Below are 20,066 nucleotides of genomic sequence, written 5' to 3'. Positions count from 1 at the left end.
ATCCCATGCATTGTCGAAACAGCCGAATTTTTTTACTCCAGCGGGTTTTTTCACGCGATTTTTTTAGAAGCCGTATCGTTTTGGCAAACTTTGATGGTACCTTTAGGTTACATTTGAGCATATCTATCCATACACAACCTTTGATTTTTCGTTGGTATGCCTCTTTAAGTCTAATCGTCAAAGGTCGCCTAACGATAAAAAAAATAAAAAAATGAAAAAATCCCCAAAAAATAATTACCCACAGAGTAACATACATGGTAACTCGTAAGCTGGCACGAGGTACTAAACCCGTGTGAAAACGACTGTCGTTTTCCGGCCACGCGAGGATAAAGTAAGTTACATTCATTCAACGAGATTTGCATTTATCCTGCAAAAAATAAAATCGTAAGTGGGCGCCAGATAGCAACAATTATCTAAACGAACGCGGCGAACACTCGCTGTCAAACATGTTTCCGATATTAAGTCATTTCCTCTTTAAACAAGTCAATGACCGACTCGTCTTAATAGCAAAACCTTTACGCATCCTGCTTTAGGCTAATAACCAAGTGTGGGAATATTTCTTTTTTCTCTCAGCGTGAACCCACTGGCGCTAGCGGTTGACCGCATTGAGAACATATATTTAAACTTGTCCGATTTACTATGCGTAATCGTGAATGATGTCACTCGGAGCATTTGGATCCCAGGGCGTCTCACCGACGCCGATTGTAAATGTTGACTTGGTCGCGCAGCGGATTGAAATGTTTTATTGGTTTGGAGAATCGTCCGGGCGTGCGTGGCTATGGGTAAGTCCATCGTAATCTGGCCTCGCGCGGGCGCCTGTTATATGACAACCCCGTCATTCCTGAGTGCCCCGCAATCCGCGTTTTAAATTTGCCATTATACTAAAAAGCGATGGCGACAATTGAAACGAATGGCTGATGTCAGCGCAAGCGGATAAAACGATATCTGTGGCGTAACATAGGGCGGTTCCAAGCCAGCCAGCGCCAGGATACAGTGGCGTCGAAGAATATCTGTCTTCGTATTCGGCCGATATACATTGGCTTTGGCGCCGTATTGTTCTTGATTCCGGAAAGCAAAATATGTATACTACGTTATGAGTCGCTCGAGCAAAGCCACGATTGTGGCGGATCAAAAGTGCCTAACTACCTTGGTAGACGTAGAGTATTAAAACAAAGTTGAGTTAAATTTGAAAGCTTTGTTACATTGCTTCCGGAAATTATTTGTTCAATGTTTTACAAACAGTATAAAGGCAACGTTGTCGGCGCGGTAACGCCGGTGTGGCGGTGCATTTGAAACGCAAATAGAATCGAATACGACGCCTCGTATGGTTGTCTTATCGCACTAATTCAGGAAGTTTTACGCCCCGAATTGCTACGTGTACGTGTAAACGTCGGATTACACCTTTTTATTTGTCGTTTTCGTTCGGTAATCAGCCATTATTTATTCATGAGGGCGAACGGTCCTGTTGTTATCCAGTCACGTCCAGTCATTAGACTGTTAATCCTGTGTCTCCGGTGTCCCGTAATGCAGACGACACGACGGGTTATCAAAAGTGCTGGATACTGCCATCTGCATAGCGTTGAAGGTATAGACTCTCCCACTCGGACCGTCCGTCTGGAGGAAGCGTGAAAATCTAAGTCCAAAATACCCGGCACCAGTCCGCAACAATTAAACATTGTAACGACTCCGGTGACGTGGAACATCGAAAGTGCGGTTGCAGCTGGCTCCATTGCCTTCAAACCGCCAACGTCATTATGGCTGGATTTATTGCATTACATACCCGAACTCGACCGCACTCGTGATCACGTGCCGGCTAGGTGGCGTCTTGTAGACTGGCAACCGCTAATCACTCCATCCCAATGGCGTCTTTGATATTGTTGTTAAAATGTTATGGCCTTGACTAGGCGGCAACATTTAATCATAGGCACCACGGGTTGACTGATAGCTAATCGCCATGAAGTGAAACAAATCATAACGAGTCTTGTATCATGGCGCCAACTTATGCAAAAGTAATTATAAATAAGTTGAATGCTTACTTTTGCTTCTAGTTGCCAAAGTATAGCGGAGGCTAAAGCAATTAACTAAAGTTCGTCGTGCGAAGGATATGTGATATTTAAAACGCGCTGAAACAATGTGTGCTTACTTAGTACGGAAGGTAGTCCACACAAGCCGCACTATTTGCTTTTCGCTCTTAGTCCTATTTATACCGGCGAATGATACCACGGTAGTTTAGTTGCAGGGCGCTCTTTATTATCGCTTTATGATATAAAATATTTAAGACTGTACAACGTTCAGGTGGTTAGCGTATCGACACCGGATATGGGTTAATACAGACAAGAAGAAAATTTAAACTTAAAGGAATATGTTATTGTTCGCTGTTATATCTTCGTTTCTGTTATAAGCCATATCAAAGAAAAAGGAGTCATGTTAATGAGAGTCTGCTGTTTTAACTCAAGCATATCTAAAATGTCTTATTTGCGTGTCGACTTGCGGCACCAGGTACGATTTCAGCAGCGCGAGGATGTACTGTGTTGACAGTTCAATATTATACTAAGACAACCGGATTGTTTCGTGATACGGATGCATTACGCCGTGCGACGTTAAACTTTTGTTCGATAAAATATGCTGAACTGTTGTATCGACCCGATCAAACGCAGTATTGTCGTGCATGAATAAATTAAATTGGAGAGATTAATAATAAGCCGATGTGTTTCCACCGGCCGCTTGGATATGAAGTACCGGACTAATGCTGTAATTCCCGCGCTTTTATCGTATTATGCACGGATTTATAGGTTTAGGCACGGCCGTGGTTTATGTGATGGCTAAAATGCTCTTCCCACGCATAATAAAATTCACTATGGGCACCGCCTGCATCGTTTTGTCTCACAGATTGGCAGCCGCCAAGACTCGGTACCTTTTTACGTCGCAATTTGTAGGTTTGCCTTGTTGAGCGAACAAGCCGTCGGGCTGCGCTTGGGGCCAAACTGTTAACCAGGGAGTGAAAGAGAAGAGCAAGAAATGCGATACGGTTTTGTGTGCTACGAAGCGCCATGCTGTCTAGACGCACTAAGAGAGACTACCAGCAGTAACGTTCAGTTGAAGATTTTGGGCACAAGTGTTGGAGGTTCAACAGTTCTGCAGGTTTGGCTGTTGTAGCATATGTAAAACCGAATGTTTATGAATTTATCAGCAGAAAGTTTCACTCTAGACTCAGCGAAAACAAAACGAAAAGGGTGGATTGCCGACGCCGTTGTTGTCGCGCGCTAATATCGCAAGTATATAAACATCTTTAGTTTATAAAATAAAACCAACCTGGTTTGTGTTAGGTGTTCTACATGTTTGCTGTTAAAGTCTGATTTCATAACAAATAATAAAACAGCTTATAAAATGTAATATTGGTGGGCTATGTGGCTTATAACGCGTCGTGAGCAAACAGATAAAAGCCACATTTAATGTTTGATGTATGTACACTGTCAAGCACATTGTAATCTTTACCGGCCAGATGTAAACTTATATATCCTACAAATAGATTCAAATATGTTTCCCACATTGTTATTAATATAGTATTTACCCTATAGAGAAGTTGCATTATATTAACCTTATAAATAAAAATCCATGTATTTTCTGATAAAGTATAAACAAAGTTTTTCAAGATACAGATAGAGCATGTTTTCATACCATCAACACATCAGCCACTTTCATGGTCAATAAAATTTCACCAAAAATTTTACAGCTTTTTCATGTCTGGTACCAGACAACCAAGCTGAGGTTGTAAAATATAATTGAGAATACAACTAAGATGGTTCCCAACCTTTTTTGGTTGACGACCCCTTTATGTTGGATTTGAATATTTTTTAGGCCCCCTCTTCCAATCAATCATTTTTTCAAAAAGCAAAATCAAAATGCCAACGAATTTCACTAAATATTTTGGTAGGCTCCAACAAAGTCAATGGTCGCTACCCCCCAACACTTTTTGCGACCCCCAGGTTGGGTACCATTGCTCTGTAAGATGTGCAGGTGTTTATGTTAACCCAATGAATTCTTCTAGTTACATGTTACAAAGATAAGTTAGTGCTCCTGTATTTGTATGTGCCGTAAACTTTATAAATGATGTTGATCTAAGCACTGGATAAACTGGATGTAAAAGAAGATTTCACTGATGATTCAAACGGGAGGCTCATGTTGACGCTGTATAGAAAAAGACAGCTGCGTCGCAAATTGAAACGAAGAATCCTAAAGCAGAATCCTAAAGAAGAGGATTCAGTGCAAGCTCATGTGCATGCACTCATAGCAAGCTTTGAGGAGAATCAACTCGAAAACCTCTTTCTTGCCCTGGACTCGCGTGGCTGTGACAGTGCTCCCTGCGTGCAGCTCTCACCAGAACACCAGCTTGATCCTTCGTTTATGAAGCAATCCCATGAAATAATGGTGTGCAAAGCTTTTCAGTGGCCTGACCTCGAAAACATGTCACAGCTTTGCTTAATGCCGTATTGCGAATCACCTCAAAGCAACCATATCTGCCTCAACCCCTACCATTATTCAAAGTATATTGGTAAGGTTTGAATAAAAGATATAACTTGCTTTATTCTTCCTTTTATAACACGGGTGTTCTGTTTCATACACTCGTGACAGCTTATGAGTAACCATGCATGTTACTTTGTTACTGAGTAAACAGTTTTACCTTTCATTTTATCTGCATAGGCCTATATAATAAGTGTAAAATCTATTTTTAACAAAATTTTAAATGGGTGATTGGGTGTATGGGAACTGGATTATTATTGGATTAGAAATTTAATCTATGATATGTATAGAGGCTAATTTCTGGGAAATGGTTTCGACACTAAACTAAAATTAGAAAGACCTTCTGTTATTGAGTGTTTCTCATGTTAATTTACCTCCTCAGATTTGCCATTTACCTCAATGCATTTGTGTCATCTTGAGAACCCTTCTGATCTCGGTAAGGGTAGCAGTAAATTATTTAAAATAGCCATAACTAGTCACTTTTATTCAATATTACGAGCAGTTTTATTGGTAATTCCGCACTACATACAAATATAGTAGACTATATAATGTACGGTACCTTTCTATTTGACATCTGCCAGTTAAGGTGAGGTCATATAATTTGATGAGTGACGTGGTTTACAACAGTTCATTTTAACCTTAGTTAAATAATTGAATTCTCTTCGAAATTGACACTCGTAGACTCCTAAACATTCCTTACGTTTCTCTACACCACATCACTACATTTGTACCGCTTTTATGGTTATATCTTATAGGCTTATAACAAGCGGTTATTAATTATATGGTTTCATTAACTTCCACGTGTTGTATTGTGTTTGTGAATGTACTCATTTTATTTTACAGAGCATGTGAACCTGTGTAAAGACTACCCATCCGAAACTGAAACAGGACTTTCTTCTATATTTTCCTCAAAAAGTAAGTTTATTTAGCAATCTGTACAATGTTGCTTTGTCCCGAACAAACAAAATAAGTATTGGCTCTGTTCTGTGGTAAAAAAACATGCCGATTTTAAAATGGGCATGTTCGTGGTTGTGTTCAGTGAAAATTAGCAAGAGATTACGTCAACCAGCGTTCCAGCGCGTAACTATCGTCCATGTCATGACAGGATTAGACAAGAGTTCATTGTCTGAGCTGCGATCGACGCCGTTCGTGTTTTTTTCTCTTGATGACTCGTGGTTGATATAATTACCGGCTTCCTAATGGTTGTGGGCGCCTGCAAGTACGGCGCAATTGTGTGCGTCGCTTTTCGCTCTTAAGGCAAGTTGGATTAGTAGCAAGTCTGGCGCCGACCGTCCAAGGAAGCGAAAGGCATTAATTAACAGCTTATAAAATGTCGCCAATGTATAATTCCAGGCCCCGTGCGGCTGTGAGCCCGGCTCCTACATTCTCCCCCAAGGCGCTCGTTCTAATTTTACGTCTGGTTTGTGCCAAAATCTCAATCCCGAAACCCGGCTACTGCAGGGGGTCATTATCTTATCTGTCGTCCGACAGCGCGCTTTTCTTGTTTGACTTGTCAACGAGTAAACAGGCGCAGGATAGCTGCGTCATATTGTGTCCCGAGAGTGCGTTTGTCTCCTCGCAAAACAACAAGTGACCGTCTTCATCGTCGCCCGTTTTGAAATATTAACGAAGCATGTTAAGTTACCTTTTTCCCTCCTGTCGACGACGGCGCCAAAATGGAGGCACTAATTGAGATTTAAATACCGTTTCGTCCCCGCGATTATCATCGATCGAGTAGTGTGGCCAGTTTGCAAGCAATCTCGGCGTCGGCCATCGCCATTTTTTGAAATGCGATTTCCAGTACCGGTTGGTTTCACCACACGCATGTTTGTTGGTGAGTTTTTGCAGCTTGTCTTATCGCTCGGCTCCGTCGCGTGACGATCTTTTCTACCGCGCTCTTCCCTCACCGGTTTCACTCCCCGACAATCGCCAGGTAACTTCTTATGCGCGCTCAGGTGAAACGGCGAGGATTTCTTATTTTATGCGCGCTTGTTTGGTTTTAAAGACGCGTGAACACAAAGCCATTGTGACAGCATAATGTCCCGCTCTGTTTGGTTACATGAAAACGAAATCCGCGGCATGCGCTGTTTGCCGAGCCCCGGTATCTTATCGCCAGTTTTAATTTTCGGCTTAGAATTGGTCGATGGTTTAAGGCGTTTTGACGTTCTACGATGTCATAACTTAGAAATATTGCAGTGTATATTGTTGTTTCCACGGCTAACAAAATCATTTTTATATACTCCAACCATATAAATATGATTGAATTCCGTTATTTCGACTTTCGACCTTGTTCTTTTGGTTTACGAATTATAATTCACTGAAACACCTTTACAAATCGCCAGGGTTGCTCGTTTTACCTTTCCATTAGGTGTCGGATCAGTGTCATAACGACATCGTTCCAGAACTATTAAGTAACGCATTACTCGCATAAAACCGGCCGTTAAAAACATAAACCCGTTTCCCTCGGTTATGTCCCTTGTGGTGTAACGCAACACCGCGTATTTTTCTTTATCACAAACACGACACCTGCCACTGACAGTAATTGCCTCTGCAGCTTGCGGGCTTGTTTTGCTGTGTTGTTATCCCATGACAGTCTTTGCAAAGGTCCCTAACGTATTTTATTGTTTTTTTCAGGCGAGAACCAGTTGATCGAAACTCATCGCTCGCCCTACTCTGCCGTAATGACTCGCTCCCGCAGTAGTATATGGTGTACTTTAGCCTACTGGGAGGAACGGGATCGAGTGGGTCGCCTTTATCCCGTTAAACACAACTTCGTGAACGTGTTCGACCAATCACCGAAAGGAGAAGGTTTCTGTCTCTCAGCCGTCAGCAGTCAAACCAGCCGCTCCGCTAAAGTTCGGAGGTTAATTGGACACGGGGTTACGATTGGCATTGATCCGACGCTGCAAGAAGCAAGTCTGTATAACCGTAGTGACTACCCTGTATTCGTTAACTCCCCAGTTCTTGAACCAATCCCCTCCCGTTCCCAACTCGTGCATAAAGTTCTCCCTGGCGAATGCTGCAGAATATTCAGCCATGAGGTCGCAGCCGACTTAAAAAGATTGCACTCCCACCATGTCACACGAACCGGTCCATACAATCCATACACGGTTCGAATCAGCTTCGTAAAGGGCTGGGGCGGTAACACATACCGAAGGCAAGTCATAACCTCATGCCCGTGTTGGCTTGAAATTCTATTTAACCCATCTCAGCATTCTTGACAGCCCACCAGCGCCACCGCTTACCAACATATACAAGATGTATCGTGCTACTTATTTCGCGTTGTTCACTATTTCTTGAATTTATATTTCTTATCTTCATTATTCCCGCTTTGTATGTTTCATGAATACAAGTAAATTATTACAAACGGTCGAGTTCATTGCTAATCATATAGAGTTAATTACGCACAAGGAAACCGGTTTTATGATGAAAGTTGATCCGACATCTACTCTTGCACAGTAATAAAGATCTGCAGCCGAATCGGTTTGGCCGTATGCAGTACGACGTATACTGTAGATAGACAGTAAGATTTGTATTGAATTAGTGTTATATTAGGCGTTGTGTCGTAAACCCAGAGTCCGTATATAAACATGTTTATATACAGACTCAGCGTAAACCCATTTGTGGAGTTAAGCATGAATCTGTTGTCAGCAGAAGGTGGAGAGTGACTATGGAAGCCCAGGAAAACTGAATTCTTTCTGTTTTTAACTCTGAGAAGTGCGCAATCAGCACATTCGTATTGTATAAAAATACCTTTAAGATATCTATGAAACAGAGTCGAACAGCTGGAATTAACAATTTGTTAAACACCATGACAAAAATGCAAGCGACAATACTTAACTGTACAGGGAAGTTTTAGGTATCTTGTAAGTCGTTCGAATCACTTGGAGTTTATAATTACGTAGTTGTGTTGGCGGAAAAGTGATTTAATATTTTAAGAACACGTCACAAATTGGAAATCGTCAAACACAATTGAAAAACAACCATGGTAAGTGGTTTAAAAATTTAACAAAACCCGTTATTGTTGTTTTGTGCCAGTTTGAAAATTTAATGCACAATTCAAAATAGATTTTGTCTCGACAAAAACCAGCAGTTGGTGGAGCATCTGCTTTGGTTCGTGAAAAGGAGAAAAGCAAAGAAAAGAAGTTGCCAAAAGTTGATGATCTGTTGACTTCTCGAGATTACACTGGTGCTATGACAGTGTTGGAGGTAATGACTTTAAAATTAAAGTTTTACACTAGTGTAAAATCCATTGACATGCCAGAATTTTCCTATGAATACCCAAAGTTAGAAGGTAATATTTGGGAAAACCAAATTTCCCATGCATTCTTTTCATTCTGGATTAGTGGTTACTCGTTAGCCTGTGTCTTAGCATTAAATTCGCCACTACCATCAATGATTTTAATCATTGTTTGTGATTTTGTAATAACATTGTGCTTCGTAACATTTGGTGTCATTTCAGTTCAATAAGCAAGCTGGAAAAGGAGAAAAGGACACTGACTCCTGGATTGGTTTTTGTGCTTTTCATTTGGGAGATTATAAGAAAGCGTATGAGGTGATTAACTTCATGTTTTTTGGGTAATGTAATACAATTAATTGTTATCCATACTCTTTATGTGCTTTGCTATTTTCGATGATAAACTGACTGACTCCTTTTTACTATATAGATGTATATGAACTTGTGCAAACAGCCTGGATGTGATGCAAATATGTGGCTTAACTTCTCATGTTGCTGCTTCTACCTTGGAATGTACAAGGAAGCTGAAGATGCTGCACTGAAGGGTGTGTATGTCACATGTTACTAAACATAGTATATCATTCTATGTCATTTATGTGCCCATATTTATGGAAGTTAAATTCAATTTCATGTTTCCAGCACCCAAGTCATCCCTACAGAATCGACTCTTGTTTCACTTGTCGCACAAAGTGAGTCAATTATATTTTATATCCGTACCCCTTATAACCGTGGTTTAAAAATTCAACAAACTAACATAAGTAGACTCACTTCGAACTGTCATTTTTTAAGTAGAAAATTGTGTAAAAAACAAATTCAGAGCCTTTGGTTTACAGGTTCTAGAGAGAACAATTAATTGGTTATTTAATTGTTCATTCTTCGCTTTTGTTCCATACAGTTTAATGATGAAAAAAGATTGATGACATTTCACAAAAACCTACAAGATCAGTTTGAGGACCAGCTATGCCTTGCTTCCATACATTACATGAGATCTCATTACCAAGAATCAATTGATGTGTACAAAAGAATACTGCTTGAAAACAGGTGATTTTGTTTTTTTGCCTAAAGATTGGTGTGTGTGAGTTTGCTTGCAAAATCTTTAACATTCGTTTAATTTTATTTGTATTTTAAACTAAATTTCCCCATATTTTTTTTTAATTTATGAAATGTAAACCGATAAGCAAAATTCTGATTATAATTTATTGCAGGGAGTTCTTGGCTTTAAATGTTTATGTTGCTTTGTGCTACTACAAACTTGATTACTATGATGTCTCACAGGTAAAAATTATTATGTTTGGTTATTGGTTTTAAAATACTGTTTGTGTTTTTAATGCATTTCAAAAATTAAATTTTTATTTTTATATTTTAGGAAATGTTGGTTAATGATGTTTTATTACGTTTTAGGAAGTATTGGCCGTGTACCTTCAATCCTACCCTGATAGTGCAATAGCAGTTAACTTAAAAGCTTGCAACCATTTCAAACTTTTCAATGGAAAAGCTGCTGAAGCTGAATTGAAACATCTGCAAGAAATATCATCTTCCTCATTCAGTTTTGCATCTGAACTTGTCAAGCATAACCTGGTAATGAACCATTTGAACTAATATGATACAATCTAGGGATTCTAGGTCTTTGTTATAAAGAATCATCAGGGAAATAGCCAGGCTTATTGCAATTAAAAATAATGGTCGCTGTTTTCTTCAAAATGTAACTATTAAAATTTAAAATATTTTCAAGGTTCTCAAAACAATGTTATAATCTTTTATTTAACTCTTTTAACTTTTCTTGTCTTAATAAAAGGTTGTGTTTCGAAGTGGAGAGGGAGCATTACAAGTGTTGCCTCCATTGATAGATGTTATACCAGAAGCAAGGCTTAATTTGGTCATCTATTACTTGAGACAGGGTATGTGTAAAACATTACTCATTTTTACTTTTTATGTTGATTTACCAGTATCCCTCTTTTTTGCTTCAATACTTCTCGTTTTGCTTAAAAAAAGACACTTTTTAACATTAGTTCAACATAAATTTTGATTTTTCAACATAAATTTTAACTTTTTTCTTCTTTACAGATGACTTGGATGAAGCTTATGGGCTTATTAAGGAGACGGATCCCACTAGTCCACAGGAATACATCATCAAAGCTGTAGTGAATGCTGCTTTAGGACAAGAAAGAGGCTCGGTAAGATTATATGTAATACAAAACTTTTTTTCATGAAACAAGCCAATTTTCATCATATTTTTATACATTTATTAGTTTTTTTTTAAATATAAAACTGTTTTTATTTACTAAGCTAATGTAAAAAATGTGTGTTGTTTTAATAGTTTATCTGTTTTTTACAGAGAGAACACGTCAAGATTGCTCAACAATATTTCCAAATGTTTGGAAGCTCGGCGAGTGAATGCGGTAAAAATCTTTACTTTACAAAAAATTTAAAGACATGTTTAATTATCTGTGCAGTTTATAGGCTGGTGCTTCCTAACCACTTGGTTAGAACAACAATTTTAGTTTAAAAATTCTTTTAGCTGTTATCGTAAAAATCTTTTCTATTTACATATGTTTAATTGTTTGGCCACATTGCCTGAAGATTGACAAGCAGTAATCAGGTCTGCTATCACAAGGAAAAAATGTTTAAAATAAGAAACTCATATCTATTTGGTTTTCTGCAGAAAAAACAAACATCTTTTGTTTTTCAGATACAATTCCTGGTCGACAGTGTATGGCGTCTTGTTTCTTCTTACTGAAACAGTTTGATGATGTGTTGATATACCTCAACTCCATTAAGGTGATCTTGAGTAAATTAACTTTACTAGAACTCTGTATTTCAGTGATTTGATGTTTTTCCATCAATAAACAAAGTATCCCAAAAACAATTCCTTGTTTGTTTAAAATTGACAGATTATGAACAAATACCCTGAGTAGACCCTTACCTTTAAAGTCTCTAACCCACAACCCTCAACTCCTTGTCTGTTCTAATTATACCTTTCTAAACGTCTTTATTTCTATTTAATTATTCATCAATTCACAGTCTTACTTTTACAACGATGATGTTTTCAACTTCAACTACGCTCAAGCAAAAGCAACAACTGGTAACTTCAAAGAGGCAGAAGAGGTAAAATTTTGAAATGACTTTTACTTTCATTGTGTTCTTATCCCTTTCTATAATACCCTGTTTCTCTTAAAGGTGTTTCTTCTGGTACAAAGTGAAAAGATCAAAAACGACTATGTTTACTTGAGTTGGCTTGCAAGAAGTTGTAAGTACTGTAATAAATAATTTACAAAACATACTTGTTTTATTCTACAGTATTAACAACTACACACAACTGAAAAACACTTAAACTGTTGCGTAACTTGCAGATATAATGAACAAGAAAGCAAGGCTTGCTTGGGAACTTTACTTAAAAATGGAAACATCAGGAGAATCCTTCAGTTTGTTGCAGATGATTGCTAACGACTGTTACAAGGTTAAATACATTCCTAATTAAATATAACTGTGTTTTTTCAATTGTGTTTCCAACCTTAAAGTGCTTGTTCTGTTGATTAAAATTTTAAACCTCAAACTATCTAAGTAGTGTTGAGAAAAAATGTTTAAAGTATTCACAAGATGTTTCTACACAGATGGGTCAGTTCTACATCTCAGCAAAAGCCTTTGATGTTTTGGAGCGATTGGATCCAAACCCTGAATACTGGGAGGGTAAAAGAGGGGCTTGTGTTGGTCTGTTTCAACTAATTATTGCGGGGCAGGAACCAAGGTAAGGGCAACAAATTGCTGATTAAATGTGTTGGGACTTTGATCCGCACTTTTTAGATTTGTTTAAATGTAAAAGAGGGGGTAATTGGCCAACTATGGCATTACCTGTGGTGCCTCCATGTAGGGTCTTACTTGAATTAAATAGGTCAATGTCCATAATAGCTTCAACCTTAAGTTTTATTAAATTCTGAGATCATTACTGAAAATATAACGCACAAACCTACTTATAAAAAAGTAGTTTTTTTCAGTGATTTTTCAATAACTACAAGTCCTTCATTAAACATTTTTGCAGGGAAACATTACGTGAAGTTCTAATGCTGCTTCGTAACTCAACTAACCCACAAGTCGAATACATCGCGCGTGTTATTAAGAAATGGGGAAAAGAGAACAGAGTAGCTGTGCAGTGAACAGGCACCCTGAACTTACATTACAACATGCGGGTCATTTATTTTGGAAAGCATATACTGTATAATGGCGTCAAATATCTACACTGGGAGACTCAGTATCCATTACTTTTGCTTCGTACTTGAAACGTCTGTGTCGCCCGTTCGGCGTGTTCTGTTCAAAAATATCGTGTACGTTTCATTACTGTGCTTTTTAGTTTTTTAATAAAATGAAATTGAATGTTACTGGTGTTTTGTACGCACTTATATGTTGCGGCCTATTTGCATGTCTATAAGAAACGATGATTTAGTACTGATATGCAGGTACATGAATATACAAAACATTTTAACACACGGTATTCAAACTGGTCCGCACATAAACGTATAAGTATTACACACGTCATAAATTATAGGTCAGTTTCGGACGTTTAAATCCTATTATGCCGATGATGCGTAATCTGTGTTCATATCCGGTTGCATTATGTTCTGTCGAATGTATTAGCTATTATTGGGTATTCGGCTGTATAAAAGACAGGTATTCATAGGCTGTAATGTGTAAATTTACTATTTCATATAGTAGGATGGGGAAAGATGGTACACCTTTAGCACATAATATCCAAACACCCTCATCGTGTTTTAAACAATTAACAGCGGTATTTGGTAGTCGCAGGGATCAGGTTTTATAATTACTCGAATTCTTTTTGTTTACTACCAAATTAGAAGTGAAAATTGAATAAAAATTTATCCCATCTCCCTCCACCCTACTCTTAAGGCCTGGCAAAGAAAAAGAGTTAGGCTATACCAGCAATAGTCTTATTGTGTCTGAGGATCCGAGACGTATGTGGTACTGGTATTTTATGCTATTGACGTAATTCCCATTGTGTTACATAATGTTGTCTCCGAGAGAGAATGGGGGTTAATAGAACAGTAGCAAGTTATTGGTCACAGTTAACATTACATGAAAATTTAGCTTTGCAAGAAGCCAGCAGCAGGCGGAATTTTATATTTTCGTTAATGGACATTTTAAACACAACCAACACGGAAAATTTCACTAACAATGTAACAACAACAGTTGAACCCAATAGTAAAATGTAAGTGAGCTTTCGTAGAGACAAAATGGTTGTTTTAGATAGATATATCAGTGACGTGAATATCAACCGCCATTTTATTTTGTAGCTCTGGTGACAGTCATTGGGCGTACGGTTTTCTGGTGATCATAATTTTCCTGTTTATCTGCAACAGACGAAATACGAGAACGAGGCGGGCGACGACGTCTTCTCAAACGGGTGAGACACAATTTAGATTTATGTTTTTAATGAATGCTGCGTGTGCGCAGTGGTATTGGAGAATACACTAAGTAACCTTACATTATATCAACATCATTGTAACATGGTCAATTTCAGAAGTCACAACTATAGCGAATCAAATACGACCGGCGACGAACGGTACTTCTCCAGTTGCGGCAGAGAGTCCACCAACGGCTGGTACTTCAGCCAGTGCAAATCCACCGGACTATGATACGCTGGTCATGATAAACGAAAACTCACCGAGTTCCGGTGTTCATCGAAATACGGCATTGCCAGGAGTCGGCTTACCGACCAATGCGCAAGAAAATGAATCAGAACAAGCTCCTCCGTCCTATCAAGCTGCGACGCAAAGTAGCTTTAGTTAATGAAACTCCATATTATTTGTTGCAGTACTTGCACTTTCTTTTACTACTGTGTGTTAAATGTGTTTACGTTTTCAAACATATTTAATTTGCCATTAAAGCCATAGAAAAGGTGTTTGTATGATTCTGTTTAATATTACCAAAAATGAATTGTTCCAATGGTGCTGCATTTCAATAAAATATGCGTTTAAAGGGAAACAAACGTTTCGTATTTATCATAGCAAGTAGACGTAGGTTGCAAAAATGTCTTATTTTATTATCTAAAAATGCTACACTGTGCCAGTCGAAAAAATAAATAATGAAATTTCTTACGTATCTGCTTAGCTTTAAAAGAATTTTGATAGAAATGTTGTAATTTTAACTAGTCACGCGGTGACAGTGAAGAGCAAACGCAAAGTTTGCGTCTGTAGCAACGTTGTTTGCAGTGAAAATATTAATGTGCAATTACCAATATCTCAGTTCTAGGTTATAAATATACAATATTAGCAGTATTTAGTCCTGGAAAAATACGTATACTGTTTACCTAAAACTCAGACTAGAATTTAAACGAACCATTTGGGGAAATTAAACAACTAATGGACTTATTTTAAGCTTAACTGTTTGTTTTTTCATAGATGAAATTCAAATTTCTCTAATATTGGGCTTCAGTGACCTGTAAGCACAAGTATTATAGATTGAAGTTTTACAATGTCTTCAAAGAATGTAATAAATGCCGTTGCAGAAAAAATGTAAGCAAAAAACACCAAATCTTTTAATAGACGTGCACTTACATAACCTTAAGTTTTTTTGTATAACTTGTCAATTGCTTGTAAAAAAGCTTTTTTTTGTAAATTATATGATGAACAAAATTTGTTCCTAATGAAGTTGAAATATATGTTGTCTCAGTTATATGTTGTATGGCAACACTTACTATGTAGTTCTAAGTTATTGTTATGCTGTGTTCTATATTTTATTTCGGAGTAGCACATTGTCTAAGCCAATGTGGCGTTATAACAAATAATGTCAAAATTCAATTAGTTCGTAAAATATAAAAACATATTTTTAATAGAAACTATTACATGGAAGTTCAAAGGAAGGAAGATGGGTTCGATCTTTCTGGAACAAACCATCCTAAACTAAACTACCCGAGTTTAAGATCGGTAATAAAAAAACTTAGCAAAAAATATCTTTTAAAAAATTGTTGTTACTTCTACTATGTATGTTGTAATAGGCCTATAGAATTTTTAGCTCTTTTGGTAAAAAAATGTTAATTTTTTTCTTTGTTTCATTTGCCATTTTGCAAGACTTTATTTGGGGTAATGGCAGACTAATTTTGGAAGGAAGGTGTAGTTTTTATACCAGAGGAGCCAGAAAGTCTTTATTAATAATTTTGTGACTGTGACTTAACAATGTATGATATGTCTTGAGAGTTGGCGATCAAGAGTTTTTTCATTTCATAACAATCACATTGTAACTTCGACTTTAGTATATTATATGTGGTTGCTGAAACAAGCACTATCATTGTTGCTATAGTTACCCGATACTTGTCTTTATCTTTCCTATTATGTGTTAAATGTTTGCTCAAGGCCATTAAGCAATAATAGCTTGATTGTAGTTTGTACAATGGCCATCGTGCGTGTATTAGCCTCACCTGTTTACCTTGCTCGACAAAAGAAAATGACTTGCTTAAGAGTTTAAATCACATAGTATTGACACAAGTTCAATATTTGAACAATATTTTATTATTGAATTTAAGTAATCTGATAAGGATTTGAATTACAAAACAATGTAATACTTTGTATGTGTGTTTTAGATTGGGATTTTAAGGGTTAGGCACATTTGGATGTCCTATTGCCCTACATTTCTTTACAGCGCACAAAGTTTTAAAACCCATAATTTTCAATTTTAAAAAGAATAAGCCCAAACTTTTATAAATTGATGATAATTAGGGAAAGTTTGCTGTATAACTGCATTGAGCTTGTTTTTTAACAGTATGCTACAAAAAAGCAGTCCTCATTTTTCAACTTTAATATTATTGCGTTTTTTCTGCCTATAAATATTCTACCTTTGTCCAATTTTTAATTTTTTCTATTATTTTATTTAAATTTCAAACTTTCTTCTTATTTTATTCAGGGCCCCTTACTTAGCAATGGAAAGCTGCACGATCGAAGTTTGAAACATTATTTTACACCAAGCATGATCAAAACACAAATAGCGAACCTAGAAGCAATGCCACCAGGCACACCACGACAAAGAAATGTGAAAAACAAACTTCGTAGATCTATTAAAAGAAAATCGGGGCAGGTAGCAATGTTACATGTATTTGTTTGCTTAATTACAGTAGTAAAGATCAAGAAATATGCACAAAAACAAAATCAAAGTAAACAGCAATACGCTCATGGATAAAACTTATACTCAACGATTTGTTAAATGGTGCGGTGGTGTGGTCACTACACTGTATAGGTCTGGCAATTAAAATTGAAGTCTTCATTTATTATTTTCACACATGACATCATATGATGGATCCGTATGCTGTGTAAATATCATTCGTTCTGTAATGCCATTTAAGCATCATCATGTGTAGGTTCATTAAGCAACAGCATATACACTCCGATTAAAGGAATCTATAAGCATATGTGCTTGTGCTTGAATTCCCACTTAAGTAGAAACCTTATTAAAGTCGACTGAGTGTTACACTCTGAAGGGTTGTTATAACAAGTGTGGAAGTGTGTTTCATGTGCGCCAATCACTTTAAAACTGTTTGTTCATATTTTAACAGCCCCTTATGCTGTCTATATTCAGTGCATATTTTGAACTTGCCAACATGATTGATCTGTCTATATTTATTTAACCTTTTTTTAAAAGCAGTGAATTTCATTGTTAAATATTTGGCAATATTCATGTGGTCTTTTAATATTGTTTGATATAGAAATTAAAAATTATATACACACTACACAGACACATATATAATTACCTATATAACTTATGTGAAATATTTATTTAAACTAGTTTTAAGGTCATTCTTTCATTCGTATATAAATTTTACAAAACATTTTTTTATGAATTTAGTTTGGTAATAAAAGTTATCACTTTATTTCATGTCATACAATTGCTTAAAGTAGCAAAAGTTATTTGAATGAAAATAAAACTTGATTTATTGGCGTTATAGAACCGACCAGATGTATTTAGTGAGCAACACATGAATATGGAATTATACTCAGCACAGATGGAAGCATTACGGATATTGGAAAATGAAACCAAGCAAAGGTAAATTTAACATGTTATGTCTACTGTAACGCAGGCATTCAAAAAGTTGGTCATTTAAAATAAAAGGTTTAAGCATGTGTCCCAAACATGACAGGTCAAAAAGTGTGGTGTTTTTGTTTGAAAATCTTCTTTAAATTCAAAAAAATGTCAGTATCATTTCCCTCTAAAAAGTGTTTTTTTTGTGTTTGAAATCATATACACTATACATTCCAAACAACGTACTTCCGAACAAAAATATTTCTTTCTAAAAAAGTGTTGTTTTTTTGTTTGAATCCATGAACAGGTTAATCTATGTTTTAGGTTAAAGAAGAGATTGCACCAAACCACACCCAGGCTTCGGAGTTCGGTTTCTCCTAAGATATCAAAGTCTGAAACAAGCAGACTCATTAATAGATCAAGTCAAATACTCGTAGCAACTGTGAGTTTAACTATTGTTGCATGAGGATAAACTATATAGATAAAAAGGAGTCTTAAACTTAACTTACACATACAAGTGTATTATTGTATATATTACTAGGCCAACTGATGTGCCATACTGTAAGATCTTGACCGCTTAGAATAGTAAACATCAACATTTTTCTAGACCAAGTTTTCTATACATTTAATAATGATATGTGTTTTTACTTCACAGGAAACAGTTGCTCTTGCTCACAACATTATTGCGCAACGTCATGCCTCACTTAGAAGACCACAATCTGCCCCAGCACTTCAACATCAACAACATTCACTTCCTGGTTTATACGACTCACCTCCACGACCCAGAACAGCACGTGGGCGTGTGAATGCTGGTTCCACACCCAGGTCCAGAAGACCAAAGTATGACTCATGTTATGACATTATAGTCTATTCTTTGTGGGTAAGCCCCTTGAGAACCAGGGATTTGGGATTTGGGCTTTGGTCTATTACTTTTTGGTCTATTACTCTTACACCCAGACTGCTTTTTTATGTTATAAAATGACTTATGAAAAACAGCATGACAAACAGTCTTTGGAATATGATAATAATGGGAAAGGATACACAGTTGTAAATGAAGCGTAACTAACAATAGACAGTGTGGGAAATTACAGGCATTGATACAAAGGAATGTAGACATAACAATAGGAAGAATAGAATTGAAGATTACTATGAAATTACTATGTTATTGGCAGTGCCAAGGTATATTTTTCAGCCTTATGGACTTAGGAAGTTACTAATGTTAGCTGTTTATTTATAGAAAATAATAAAATATTTGTTGATCAAGAAAAGTTATTAATAAGTGGGTACACAGTATATGAATAGAACGCATGTTACAGAGTTGTTTTGCCACAAAAACAAGTAATTTATTTACCCATTCATAACTTTGTTCGAGATAATATGTCAGATAAATTCTTAACCCAAGACACCTACTGGCAGTTAGTTCAACCCAGTGGTCACTAATGGGTTGTTTAAACTGTCAGACACACAGAAAAAATAATTGTCCACATAAGCAGGCATGAATGTGTGAAACAGAACACCCAGGTTATAATGACTCATTTTCCTGAGCACGCGAGGATAAAGCAAGTTACATTTAACCCAATTACATAAACACACATTGCTGCATGACCTCATCTTAGTAAAATACCATTTCATATTAGATATGCCTGGGACTTGAATGGCCATCGAATACCATATCGAGATATAAGCGAAGATACGATTGAAGATTCCAATTCATCTTTATCCACATATTCAAGCACAAGTGATGATATTGATCATTACACCTGTAGACCAAGACCATCTGGCCCCAGACGGTTAATATTTGTATTTAATTTTAAACGGATGTTTTAGTAATGGCTGTTTAAACACTCTCTATTAGGCTGCTGTTTTGTGTTTATTTTACTTTCAATTGATTTTTTCGTGAAGTGAATTATGTATTTATTTTAGTAATCTTATTAAATTTTAATTTTTCTGTGGCATTTTTTACTTAAGTAATATTATTAGTTTTTTCTATGTTTTCTCTTTTTTTTTTTTGTTAAGTTGTATTTAAAATAGAATTCTGAGTTTACCTTATTAATTTTTACATTTATAAAAATTATTTTAGTCATCGTATGCGACCAAGTTCAAGACAAAATGGAAACGACGTTTTTTTTCTCAACAATCCTCATCTGCTCGGAAACTACCGACCGCACTCCCCAGCTTACCCACATAATCAGCATGTAAGTAAATGCAACTGAAACCTGCATGGCTGTAGAAACACCAACACATTTATGTTAGTTATATTGCTGCATATTGCTTGGTAATTCAGATGTGG

General features: G+C 36.7%; 4 protein-coding genes across 4 annotated transcripts in view; all 4 read left to right on the top strand.

The window, feature by feature from the left end:
* The first annotated feature begins 4,058 nt into the window (after positions 1 to 4,058).
* smad6/7 (Smad6/7 protein) lies at positions 4,059 to 7,888 on the top strand. The gene is given in 4 exon segments (NM_001078497.1): positions 4,059 to 4,552; positions 4,904 to 4,957; positions 5,365 to 5,436; positions 7,156 to 7,888. Coding segments are annotated over 4 exon segments (1,086 nt in total). The 5' UTR covers positions 4,059 to 4,179; the 3' UTR covers positions 7,743 to 7,888.
* Positions 7,889 to 8,320: 432 nt separating this feature from the next.
* On the top strand, positions 8,321 to 13,131 carry LOC100177132 (intraflagellar transport protein 56-like). The gene is made up of 17 exons (XM_002130208.4): positions 8,321 to 8,509; positions 8,590 to 8,730; positions 8,984 to 9,076; positions 9,189 to 9,303; positions 9,398 to 9,447; positions 9,654 to 9,799; positions 9,964 to 10,033; positions 10,160 to 10,336; positions 10,554 to 10,656; positions 10,823 to 10,932; positions 11,094 to 11,157; positions 11,448 to 11,536; positions 11,780 to 11,863; positions 11,936 to 12,005; positions 12,109 to 12,215; positions 12,370 to 12,503; positions 12,795 to 13,131. Exons 1-17 carry the CDS (start codon positions 8,507 to 8,509, stop codon positions 12,907 to 12,909), a joined length of 1,671 nt encoding a protein of 556 aa, XP_002130244.1. The 5' UTR covers positions 8,321 to 8,506; the 3' UTR covers positions 12,910 to 13,131.
* A 252-nt stretch (positions 13,132 to 13,383) lies between these two features.
* On the top strand, positions 13,384 to 14,752 carry LOC108949307. Its single transcript, XM_018811118.2, has 3 exons — positions 13,384 to 13,976; positions 14,062 to 14,171; positions 14,289 to 14,752. Exons 1-3 carry the CDS (start codon positions 13,795 to 13,797, stop codon positions 14,555 to 14,557), a joined length of 561 nt encoding a protein of 186 aa, XP_018666663.2. The 5' UTR covers positions 13,384 to 13,794; the 3' UTR covers positions 14,558 to 14,752.
* A 417-nt stretch (positions 14,753 to 15,169) lies between these two features.
* Positions 15,170 to 20,066, top strand: part of LOC100180254 (ankyrin repeat and KH domain-containing protein mask-like) — a 14,235-nt gene continuing 9,338 nt past the window's right edge. The window contains exons 1-8 of the mRNA XM_018811381.2: positions 15,170 to 15,282; positions 15,603 to 15,693; positions 16,667 to 16,837; positions 17,703 to 17,800; positions 18,101 to 18,218; positions 18,432 to 18,616; positions 19,414 to 19,566; positions 19,857 to 19,971. Of these exons, the coding sequence (XP_018666926.1) occupies positions 15,242 to 15,282; positions 15,603 to 15,693; positions 16,667 to 16,837; positions 17,703 to 17,800; positions 18,101 to 18,218; positions 18,432 to 18,616; positions 19,414 to 19,566; positions 19,857 to 19,971 (972 nt within the window). The 5' untranslated portion in view covers positions 15,170 to 15,241. The remainder of the gene's footprint in view (positions 15,283 to 15,602; positions 15,694 to 16,666; positions 16,838 to 17,702; positions 17,801 to 18,100; positions 18,219 to 18,431; positions 18,617 to 19,413; positions 19,567 to 19,856; positions 19,972 to 20,066) is intronic.

The sequence above is a fragment of the Ciona intestinalis genome, chromosome 3, assembly GCF_000224145.3.
Source record: "Ciona intestinalis chromosome 3, KH, whole genome shotgun sequence".
NCBI lineage: Eukaryota > Metazoa > Chordata > Ascidiacea > Phlebobranchia > Cionidae > Ciona > Ciona intestinalis.
The sequence above is the reverse complement of the archived record's forward strand: the minus strand, read 5'-3'. Positions and strand labels throughout refer to the sequence as shown.